The sequence below is a fragment of the Protomyctophum bolini genome (genome assembly GCF_963924005.1).
Source record: "Protomyctophum bolini genome assembly, chromosome: 12".
Classification (NCBI taxonomy): Eukaryota; Metazoa; Chordata; class Actinopteri; order Myctophiformes; family Myctophidae; genus Protomyctophum; species Protomyctophum bolini.
In genome coordinates, this window is record NC_137873.1 from 43,152,490 (window position 1) to 43,165,405 (window position 12,916).

The 12,916-nt window shown below is 40.7% G+C and overlaps 1 protein-coding gene across 1 annotated transcript in view; it reads right to left on the bottom strand.

The window, feature by feature from the left end:
- Positions 1 to 4,175, bottom strand: part of LOC308325367 (vasoactive intestinal polypeptide receptor 1-like) — a gene marked incomplete at both ends in the record, with an annotated part of 48,505 nt that extends 44,330 nt beyond the window's left edge. Inside the window, 2 exons of the mRNA XM_080777851.1 lie at positions 1,324 to 1,430; positions 4,120 to 4,175. Coding sequence (XP_080633977.1) covers positions 1,324 to 1,430; positions 4,120 to 4,175 — 163 coding nt within the window. The remainder of the gene's footprint in view (positions 1 to 1,323; positions 1,431 to 4,119) is intronic.
- Positions 4,176 to 12,916: the final 8,741 nt, after the last annotated feature.

Below are 12,916 nucleotides of genomic sequence, written 5' to 3' on the forward strand. Positions count from 1 at the left end.
GGACCAGTGCAGAGCAGAGATGAGGAGGATCATGGATGTGCGGATGTGTGTCACTGAGGGACCAGTGCAGAGCTGAGAGAGAGGAGGATCATGGATGTGCGGTGTGTGTCACTGAGGGACCAGTGCAGAGCTGAGAGAGAGGAGGATCATGGATGTGCGGTGTGTGTCACTGAGGGACCAGTGCAGAGCTGAGAGAGAGGATGGGTAGAGAGAGAAAGAAAAGACAGACACATTGATCTGATCTGTTACTTAATGAGCCTATTGTATTGTTTGTTTTAGGAGTCATCAGTCTCAGTGATTGGAATTATAATGAATTCTATTATTTTGCATCGTTACTGTAGACCTTACAGTATGTTTCGAGTTCTCCGAGGCCTCTCAGATTGAATAACTACTGCATGGCTTCACCACTGATGTGAAATAAATGTATTATTGATTTTGAAACAGAAGTTCGGTGTTCTTATTTAGCCTCCCAGAGGCTATTGTATTAGAATGTCATTAAACCTGCCAAATCAGGACCTGATAGCTGCCCTAAATATTCCTATGTTTCTGCCGTGATGTACAATCACACAGAAAACGTAAAGTAAGAAATTAATGTTCATGTCTTCAACGTCTTGTCAAAACACCACTATATTTCCATCTGCAGGATGAGGATAAATAAGCAGAAATAAGCATGACAGGATGATAACCTATACTGTATTGTACTAATAATGATTGCCCCTCTTCATTTTTAACCTAAGCTTTTAATCTCGGTCACATCATCGTTGTACTTGGCTTCACCTATAAATAGTATCCTATATGACCTAATTTTATGTATTGTAGCCTATTCTCTTTCAAGTATAGGCTTCTTGTTATGAATGCACATGTGTGACAGTAAAGATTGCATTGTGAGAGTAAAGATTGCACTCTCTCTCTGTGTGTGTGTGTGTGTGTGTGTGTGTGTGTGTGTGTGTGTGTGTGTGTGTGTGTGTGTGTGTGTGTGTGTGTGTGTGTGTGTGTGTGTGTGTGTGTGTGTGTGTGTGTGTGTGTGTGTGTGTGTGTGTGTGTGTGTGTGTGTGTGTGTGTGCGCGCGGACGCACAAACACATGCACCACAGAAAGGGTGTAGGCAATCATTAGTTCATGACAGTCAGTGGTTGCAATAATGTTGATGTGAGTGAGTGAGCGCATGTATTTGTGTGCACATGGTGTGTTTGTGTGTAAATAAAGTAAATGTGGAGATTGTGGACCTTACAATACCCTGCAAGTCAAACACATTGACACAAAGCAGCACGGTCAGCCGGTGAGATTACGTACCGGTGTCACCGGTGAGATTACGTATACGTACCGGTGTCACCGGTGAGATTACGCGCTCCCTCCTCGGGTCTGGTCACAGGTCTGCCGAGCTCTCCGGAGATGACCGATGATGGCACAGTCTGGATGGATGGCCTCGGTCTGTGAACAGAGACGGTTCAATTAGACCATGAGGACGATTCTAAAAATGTCTTCTAAATCCTGACAAGTTGACTGAAAACCCCATGCTTCTATGTCAGTGGTTCTCACAGGGTTAAAACCCCATGCTTCTATGTCAGTGGTTCTCACAGGGTTAAAACCCCATGCTTCTATGTCAGTGGTTCTCACAGGGTTAAAACCCCATGCTTCTATGTCAGTGGTTCTCACAGGGTTAAAACCCCATGCTTCTATGTCAGTGGTTCTCAAACATTTTCTCAAAACATATATTGCGATGTGTTTGTTTTAATAACGTTCAAAGATTTGCCCAGATTTGCACTCTTTTTTTGATTCGCCAAAGTTTAAATGATACATTGCGCCCTTTATTTGTGAGTTTGCCTGTTTTTAATGAATGACGTGGTAATGTCACCAGAAGAATGCATGGATGGATGTTGAGTGAAAACAAGTTTTATGTTGAACATTCTTGGGTTCCAAAACGTTATTATTCAAAGAATAAAATGTGACATAATCTGACTGAATTCTAGACATTTACCTGACAAGCCTGATATATGCTGATAAATGAAGATAAATGAATGAGAAATTATACACACAAAGATTTATGTTCTCTGTTGCATGCTATTCTATTGCTGTAGCTCATGTACTGTATATCTGATATTTCAATTGCCTCAATCATGAATTCTAACCATGGACATGTGTGTCTGTTATTGTAGCCTACTATAGCATCTCAATCATTTGAACCACTTTCTCCATTTATACTATAAAAACAGCAGATCTACAAGCTCGCAGCACATCACTTCATGCCGGATGTAAGCTCTTTTTTATTTATTTTTTATTTTACATAAATCTTCTCTTCTGGGACACTTTCATGGTCAAATACGAATGTGTTGGTCCTTATTGGCACGGAAACATTTGTGGTCTAACTGTATACTTATTTTTTTAATCTATTATTTTGTATTTTTTATTTTTTATTTAATTGTTTAAAAATATATATTCATTTTTTTCCCTTTTTTAAAAATGTATTTTTTTTGGACGGTAAACCATGTCTGTGTTTCTTTTGAACAGTGAGTTACTGCACTTATTTACTTTGTAGATATAGTGTCAAACTCATTTATCACTATTTGGGTGTTTATTTATAGCCATGGCAAAGCCGAGTTCAAACACATCAGATGCAAGCAGAAGATTTGCGGCATGCAATGCAACTATACACAGACATTCTGCTATATTTCCCAACTATATAGCTTTGATTGATTATGTTGTTGAGCAATTAAGTGGCCTACGTATAAGTATATGTTTTAGAGTCAGTATAGCATGAGGGCAATCTGTAGGAATACAGATTGCTAGAGAACAATATTCAAGAATATTTGTTTGTAATTATTATTATCATCATTATTATTATTACTATTAATGATAGTATATTAATGATAGTCCCAAAGTACACTGCATGCCATTACATCTGACGGGGAAACATTATATATGGAAAGTGTTAAAGCAGCTATACTCACCAGTTCCCAAAACATTATGTAAAATATGAAGAGTATGAATTTTTTGTTTCTTCTTGACGGTCCCGCACAATACATATCCAAATCTTCTTTTCTTTTTTTTTTTTTCTTCTTTTCTTTCTTTCCTTTTATCCGCCTTTCTTTTCTTCTTTTTTTTCTTTAGTCTCCTCTTCAGATGATCAAATGTCAAATCTTGATTGCTGGGTGCTTTGTTACGCCTACCTTCTTGAACACCGGCTTCTTTTCCAGGACTGCTGCTTAAATCCAATTCAGTCACAGACTTCCAACTGTGACTCACAGTTAAAGTCACACGTGTTACGGTTCCGCTGGACTGCCCAGAAATAGGTGAATTCATTGCAAACCGCAAACTCGAGTCGACTCGCCCCTCCTCCTCCCCCTCGCCCCTCCCTCCTCCTCCTCCCCCCCCCCCCCCCCCCCCCTCCTCCTCCTCCTCTCTCACTGTCATCCAGAGTGACAGTCAGGGTATGCGAGCCAGGAGGAGACGACGACGAACTAATCCAACTGTAACCTACAGTACTGCAGTCTACTCTGTAGCCTATAGGTCTAGAATGTGATTGAGGTGTGATTAGTGATTTCTTAAATCCAGCCAGTATAGTTCGGGGATATGAGGTAGTAGTAGGCCTATAGCCTATCCTTTATTTGAATGAAGTCAAAGCAACTGCACGCACTGTAGCTTAAAGGGAGCTGTCCGTGGTGCTAATTGTGCTGCGTTATAGTCTAGACATACAAGTTACGTCCAGTTCAGTCAGTATACTGTGTGCGACAGCTCGCATGGGGTCTCGTGTGAATGCTCTGCTCTCTCTCTTGGGGATAATGCTCTCTAGGTCATACATATGGCTATAATTAAGAAGCTTGATTAATTAAGAATGAAGGAACTTGAGAAAGCCCGGAGGGGCGAAACGTTGTTGTATTTAGGTTGAATTAAGTATAACAAAAAACTGAAAAAAGAGGGCACATGGGCTTCTTTAGTTTGACTGTCTTACAAATCCAAATAAATAGTAAAATAATAATGTGGGATACATGCTTTACAGTTTAAACCTGATGCTTGTTAGTGATGTTTGTTAGTGATATATATAGCCGAAATTCATGTCAGTCATCATTAAGTCTATTACTTTTTAAACGCATCTTATTGTAGCCTATACCTTACACTTTACCTTATGTGTGCCATGGGAACTGCTGTTGCTATGACACCTGCATTTTCCCGTGACATGATCAACTGCTGGCACTTTATTTCGTGTCAGTAATAGGCTTTAGCTGGGAGGGTATTTGTCCAAAATCATCAAGATTGTGCACAAGATTGTGCACAACCATCGCAAACAAGTTGGGCTCCCGTCGTCCCCTATTTGCAATGAATCCAATATTAGACACGTCAGTATATGGTTGAAACCCCAAATAATTGAAAGAAGAGATTTTCCAATGGATTCTGCTATATTCATCCATCCATCTTCAACTGCTTATCCGTAGTCGGGTCGCGGGGGCAACAGCTCCACCAGAGAGCTCCAGACAGAAAGTATTTAAAATATTGCTTTGATGGTCGAGTATCAAGTTGTTTTTATTAGTGTAATGTCAGCTTTCAAACAAACAGACAAAACTCACTGACGCACCCAGACTTGGGCTGTACGCAGGCAAGAAGAAACCATTGTCCAACAAGTTGAATTGTTTTTTGTTTGCATATTTACTTCGGCATTAAAGTGCACTACAGAACAAACAGCTTCTCTCTGTGGCATTCTCCTGGCTGGCCTGGTAAAAGCCGTATTTCCACCCAGGTGCATAACCATTCCCAATCACCCCCAGCATAATTCAGTGAACGTATCAATTAAATTCAATTATCTCAAAACTGAATAGACATACAAAAAACGGTGAAATGGCTTCTACACTCCGGCCCCTAATTGTGCATAATTAAACACTATTACAAAATACATTTTTAAAGAAGCCATTACACAAAATAAACATTGGGTGTGTGGTATGACACATACCAATGGTATGTGTCATGTATTTAATCTTGACTGAATCTTCTACTATTACATTGCACCAGCACTATATTGCACTTTGGGTTATTGTACAGTATGGTTATTTATTTGTATGCCAGTGGTGATCGCTTTAAACTGAATTTCGTTGTTTTCATGCTAGCAATGATAATAAAGATCTATCTATCTATCTTTTGTCACTGCAAAATAAATAAAGAGAGACTAGAGAAAAGAAAAATCAAAGTTATTAGTCTGTTCTCTCTGGTGCCCTCAATAGCAAATTATGGAGCTTAATGAATGACAGGCCCTTCCAGTGTATGATATGATATGATATGATATAGTACTTTATTGTCAGTTCACACTGAAATTTGTCTTGCGACACAGCAGCCAAGTATGCAGAACATATACAAAACACAAAGAACAAGACAATTTACATACATAAAGACATGAGCAATATCCACCGCTTAGATTATCCTGTGGCTACTACATCTCCTGATTAAGCTTCAAGGTCGACTGGTAGACAAAGGACCTCTTTAGTCTGACCTTGTTGTATGCTGGTACACCATATCTCCTTCCTGAAGGTAGCAACCTATATTCTCTATACAACACATGCTTAGTATTAGAGGTGATATTCCTTGCTAACCTTAGGATGCTGTTATCATATGTGGATGTATAAAGTTTCTGAAGTTGTTGTCCAACAATCTTTGAACAAATGTTCAGTTGTTGCAGCAGTTGTGACTTTAGGGCTGCAGACAAACATCCATACCAGGTGGTACTACAGTACTTCTGGAGTTGTGCACTTTTTGTGCTGCGTGTCCAATTGTTGTTCAGTTGAGTTTGTCGTCTTGTCGTTGCAAATTCCAATTCTCCATCCTTTGGCCTTTTACAATTATTTTCATCCAGAATGTCCAGTTCCTGGCTCGACTAGTCCTCTTGTTCCAAGTTCAATGGAATAGGCTTTTACTTTGTATAATGGCTCTGTCAGCTTGAATTATTTTTGTTTGTTTGCATATTTACTTTGCCATTAAAGTGCACTACAGGACAAACAGCTTCTCTCTGTGGCATTCTCCTGGCTGGCCTGGTAAAAGCCTTATTTCCATTCCCTTAATGACCCCAGCCTTGATATGCTCTCTCTGCTCTGTCAATTAGGCCTGGGGAGGCATGCCCTTGGAGTCCATCAGCCAATAATTCAGTGAAAAGTATCAATTAAATTAAATTATCTAAAAACTGAATAGACTAAATAATAAACAGAAATCATAATTACAACATACAAAAAACAGTTAAATGGCTTCTACAATTAGCATATGCATCATTTTTTAGTTTTTAGTTCAGTTGTAGAGGGCAAGTGTAATGCTTTCAGGCATACAGTATTTGTCTTATTAGCCAGGGGTCCTTTAATGTTAAACTTAACTTAACAAAATAAATAGAACATCTATTTTCCACTTTTCCAGCTGCAAACCACGTGTGTGGACTCTCCTGTGGAGAACGCTGTTGGCCTAATTCTTAGTAAAGAAAGCCAAAACTTTTCAAATGACTATGGAGAATGTCTTACAATCCAAGTAGTTTGTCAAGAGTAAAATAGCAGCAAATCCCTACAGTACAGTAAGGCATTATTGCTAGCTTATATTTAAGACTGGATGATGATCAGCAACACCCAAAGACAAAAGGGATTATGAATAATATGGAAGATGAATAAAAAATGAACTTACTACTGTAACGGCCCATGTTCTAATGTGCTGCCAGACTCATTGCTGGGACTATAGGACGAGGTCAGAGCACATTGACCCCGGCACTATGCACTGCACTGGCTGCCAGTAACTTTAAGAATTGATTTTAATTGATTTCTTTGTTAACTTTTAAAGCTCTCAAAACTCGCACGACAGTATAAGGCCAGGTACAGAAAGAAGGTAGGATGTCCGCACACCGCTCTTAACCCATTTTGGAGTGGCGCGCTACGAGCTTGTATAGGTCTGCTATCGAAGAACCACTGACATAAACATAGCTTTTTCAGAAAACTGTCCACCTAACTGTCAAAACCTTTTCGATCCTATCGGGTGTTCACCAGGAATGGAGTAAGGCCAGGTACCACACAAGCTGAATTCAGGTCAAAAGGACCCCCCCAACCCCCCAGCCGCTGTCTTTTACATTGAACAATGGGCTGTCTGGAGGTGTGTAGTTCAAGTCTGGTGGGGGAGCTCAGCCTGAGGTCCTCTGATGGTACTTCTTTTCAGTATTCAGAATTGTACGCCTTCTGCACCGCTTGTTGATTCTCAAGGATTATCATTTCACAAAGAAGAGCAGCAAAGTTTCACATGCCCTATTATTGAAATATCTTATGGGTAAAGAATTTCTAGTTACATTTCCTGACATGTGGTTTGTTTGCTCTTGATCAGCTATTATAGTATAATGGTAATAATAATTTATTTTTTCACTTCTTTGGGGTATTTGTATATTTGCATTATACAATAAAACACATCCTCTGCATTTAACACATTGTAAATATCAGGACTCAGGAGCAAACATGGGCGCTACGGGAGCAGCACCCAGGGAGCAGTTTAGGGGTTAAGTGCCTTGCTCAGGGACACTTCCACACGTATAGATCGGGGGACACAAACCGCAGACCTTTTGTTTCCCTGCAGGCGACCTCTATAGTCTCAACCAATTCAGTTATAATAGCTTCCCTGTGTCTGTCTGTGTGTGTTGCTTATCAAACCCATATCAATCAAAGTGACTGATAGTGTGAAATATGGTGGCAACACGCCTTGGCGGTTTCAGCGACCATAAACCTATTAGATACCACATTGGTAGCCAGCCGCTGTTCATTGGAACGATACGTGGTTTCTTTTAGAGAGAGAGAGAGAGAGACGTGCCTCCTGGTGCGTGCATGCGTGTTCCATGTCTGTTGAAGTGGGACATGTAGAGGGACAGCTACGTAGGCCTCTCCATCACAACTCACTGAATATTCAGCAGATTGTCATGAGGTTTGGTTTGCTATACAAATGCCAGATGCCTGAACTACACTGAATAACTGTACTGTAGATGCTTGTTGTGACACCATGCACTCTACTTTATTTCAGATACATGCACTGCAGGCCCGCATGTACTGTAGTCAGGGGATATTAATACAATCTGGGAATACATTTCTTACCTATACATTTCTTCACCATTGTGTTTTGCAAAGGTGTCTACTAAGACATTTCACACAGTTCAGTTTCCCTATAGAATCTGTGACAGCTTCAAAATGTCACATTTGTGATGACCTCGTCACATTAATGTGATGACGGCTGTGGCTGTTTTTAGCACAAGGAGTTGTCACAGATTCTCCTAGGGAGAATTTATTCCCAGAGTGGACAATGTTCTGTTCATATTCCCTGATCATTACGGGAAGTCACTGTTGATAAGTAAAACTTTGATTGATATGTTTATTGACAACGTACAGAAAAATGCACATACCGGTAGTTATATGTATCACTATCAAAAGGATAAATGCAAGAAAGCCGATGGCTTATTTCCATTGCAGTCCCTTAGTTAACAATGAAACACAACAATGATTGTGAGTGTATGAGTGAGCGTGTCCATGACGTGAGTGTTTTACTCATCTGCTTAAACAACATCATCATATACTGTAGATACTGTATAATGTCCATGCAGTATCTTTCTCTTTATCACAAGTCTGTTCCTGTCCTTATTGTCTATGTTAGTGCTATCAGTCACGAGTCATGACTCATATCTTCTGGTGACATGTACAGTATGTGCCACTGGTAGGTTCATATACGTATACAGTACATTTCGGAACATGCTGCTGTGTGACAATCCTGTTGTCGTCTTGTTCTCTGAGCCCGTGCAGGTGCTTGCTTGCAGAAGGGTAAATCACAAACCACCACCACCTCACTGGAGGTTAGCTCTTTCATTGATTAGTTTATTGACAATTAATTCAAAAGGATACAAAAGAGGAAGCCGGCAGGCTTGTTTCCATTGTGGTCCTTTTGAGGAAAGGTGGCAGGGATTAATTTGCAGAAGCTGTTACGGGATTTTCTTATGCTTTTACACAGCAACTTTAGCCAGACAGCTCTCTACCAGACAGATTGGACTCTAGCCGCACACCACACATTATTGACCTTCAGTCTACCCTGCCCCTTGGACTATGACTTGTACATGTCAAGATCACCAGACTGACATGTATTTGGCTGTGGGCCCCCATTTCAAAAGACTTTCTACCAGGAAGGGACCCGCATAAGTGAAGGTTTTGTCAAGATTTTGAAAGATGTGTCAACAAAAATGCAGCAGGAGTGAGTATTTTATTCAAGGACCCCTGGGCGTCTCCAGGCCCGGACTGAACCCATTCAAGGACCCCTGGGCGTCTCCAGGCCCGGACTGAACCCATTCAAGGACCCCTGGGCGTCTCCAGGCCCGGACTGAACCCATTCAAGGACCCCTGTGGGTCTCCAGGCCCGGACTGAACCCATTCAAGGGTTCTCCAGGCCTGGACTACACTCTGAGGACCAGTGCTCTACTAGTGTCTAGTCTACACTAGTCTACAGTATGTCTATTCAAATGGTGTCAAACACAACCTCAACTATGCTCCAGAAAATCTTCTTCTAAATATTTCATGTGGGAGCAATGCTCCAATACACACACACACACACACACACACACACACACACACACACACACACACACACACACACACACACACACACACACACACACACACACACACGACACACAGTTGCAGGCATGTCCTTATTGGCAAGGGGATAGCTAAAGCAAGCTTCTAGTCATCATGACCAGTTCATCAGTCAAAAACAACTCAATTCCAACAGTGATCAACATTTGTCATCATTAATATTACATTTTCCCTGCATCCAGGATGACGTAAAAAAGAAGTGTGGATGGATTAAAGTTGTAACAACAACACCAAACTCTTTGTGTCCCGGCCTTCACTCATCAGCTTCTGCTTACCTCAATGGCTAATTAGTGATAATTTATTATTTTTCATGACATATTCTTATAACCAACGATCTGTCTCTACTCTGTACCGTTATCACATTTTGCAGTTCAACAAAAATATAGCCAGTGTCTATGAAAATGATTCAGTGCATAATATGTGGTTGAACAATAACACATTTTTAAGCTGTGCAAATTATATAACTTCTCTGCTTTTCTTGACATATCATCCCGATCTCGCATACAGCAGCAGAGCTGTTAATTACATGGTGACCTATAGGTCGCCAGTAATTATACCTAGCCGACATGTGTGACGGTGCCAATGTAGCTATTTTTGAAAATGTAATGGACTGTATAACCCATTCTGACCTGAGATCAGATTCATACGAGGTTTCCACTGGACACACACTGGTCTGATGAACCCATTCTGACCTGAGATCAGATTCTAAAAATGTCAGTCGTTCTTTGATTTTTCAAAAATAGCAGACCTACAAGCTCGTAGCGCGCCACTCGGTGGCGCGATATGAGCTTGTAGATCTGCTATTTTTCAATAGGTAAAGCATAACATGATGCTAACACCAAAATGGGTGCCCGGTCAGAATGGGATAATCTAGCTGTGAACCCATTCAATTAAATAAATCTGTTGTGAGATGTTATGTGGTCGTGACATATTTAGTTAATGAGCCTGTACTTAGTTTTAAAGTTAATTATGCAATACATAGACATTATATTATATTATTATATTCTTCATAGTCTTGATCTGTATACTTTCCTTGAACTGTACCCATTCTGCAAACTGTCAATCAATCAATCAATCAATCAATCAGTCTGTTTTGTATACTGAGAGAATAGAATACATTGCATCTGAATCGAAAGTGTGTCAATAGAAATGATAGATGAATTAATTGATTCTGGTCATTTCTCATATCCGTTCAGAGTTAAATTAACATTGATTTTACAATAGAAATCCCAGAGATAGAAATGCCATGGTGGTTCACAGACAAATGCATGTCAAACTGGGGGTCCTTCAAATAAAACGGGTTGAGAATCAAATATTCTCTTATAGGGGGTGGGTCCCTGGCATATCTTTTCAAATGGGGGTCCGTGGGCTAATTACTGTCAATGTGGTGGGGCCCCAGTTGTGATGCAACAGAGTTCGCTGTGACCGTTATGGGTGGCTCCCAGAGGTCCTTGATCCCCATGGGGTCCAACAGTGGTCATTGAAGCGTGCACACACAAATGCACATATGCACCTACACGCACAGGCGCACATGCGTATGCACACCTGGACCGGTAAATTAACAACACAAAAACTAAGGCACTGGTGTCGGACTTCTGGTTTACCGGAACGGGGTTCAACTCCCTGCAGTGCCCTGCTCAATGTGTTGTATTTACATGGTTGTAATTGCGGAAATTGGAAATTGAAAATTGCGGAAAGCTTGGGGGGGGGGAGATGCAATGCAAATGAAAGACATATACTGTGTATCCCTATTCCCTGACATAATTTTATAGCTAAACGGACAGAATTCTATTTTATTTTCATGAAAAAGGTCATAGCTGGGTAATCTATTTTCAGGCAAATTGTGTTTATTGTATTTTATTTTACTCAGCCATAACAATTTATTTTCTGTTAACCAACTTGCTGGCTGGCAGGCAGGCAGACAGCTACTCATAGACAGGCAGACAGACAGACAGCTACTCATGGAGAATTGGACAGGCAGGCAGTCAGACAGCTACTCATAGACAGGCAGACAGACAGCTACTCATGGAGAATTGGACAGGCAGGCAGACAGCTACTCATGGACAATTGGACAGGCAGGAAGGCAGACAGCTATACTCATAGACAGACAGACAGCTACTCATGGACAATTGGACAGGCAGGAAGACAGCTACTCATAGACAGACAGACAGCTACTCATGGACAATTGGACAGGCAGGAAGGCAGACAGCTACTCATAGACAGACAGACAGCTACTCATGGACAATTGGACAGGCAGGAAGGCAGACAGCTACTCATAGACAGACAGACAGACATTTTGGACCATGGGCTATAGCCCATATCGTACGGCATACTATAGTATATTATATACTATTATTATAGTATAATATATTCGAGTTCTTCTAGGTCGAAGGGTTTGGTTTGAGGGTTGGCTGATTGTGGTTGGTCTGATACCACTGTGCGATGGTATTCTCCTGTGGGTCGGCGGCGGTGTTGGTTACGACAGTTGGCCACCAGACGGGGGTCCTTGACAAAAGTTTGGGAACCACTGGAATATATGATCTGGGTCTGAACAGGTCAATAAGGGCGCGAACACTGCCCTCTACGGGCCAATGGGGCAAAATAATTTAATTCAAACCTCAGCGATCAAGTCAAAACAGTAGGCTAGACGCTAGGCTTCAACAACTGCAGTTACAAAAATGTTCACTGTAATAATTGAATAACATCATGTTAGGGCATAATAAATAATACTGATTATGATTAAACACACAAAGTGATATTGTGGGACATCACGCACACAACTATAATGTTGTCATATCATTTCATATTAGGCCACAAGGTTAGCCAAAACTCTTCTCACCAGCCAGACGCTTCTCACTTCTGCTAGAATTATGGGAAAAGTAGTTTTCTGTCAAAACCGGACCATACCATTTTTCTATTTCGGCAGCAAGCCAGCAAATATACGTGACCCTTTTACATGTTTCACTAATTCATAACTAATAATGTATTTTTTCCCCGTGTTTTATTCAACAATTTTACACTTAACTAGTATTGCTAGCTACAGATATTAAATCTGAAAAAATAACAAGTCCTCCACCCCCTCTCGTTTAGGGAGATATTATGCTGAGCCGTCTGTGCTGGTCAGTGTTGCCATGTCCGCTTGTTATAAGCGACCTTGAGCTTCTTTTACTGTAAAGTTGCTTGTAAATATTTGTATATACGTGTTGTTTGTTATTATAACAGTTTGCAGAATTAGGCTACAGTACATTTCAAGTACAACTCGATACAAAAACTGTTAACTGTGAGTGGACGGACGAC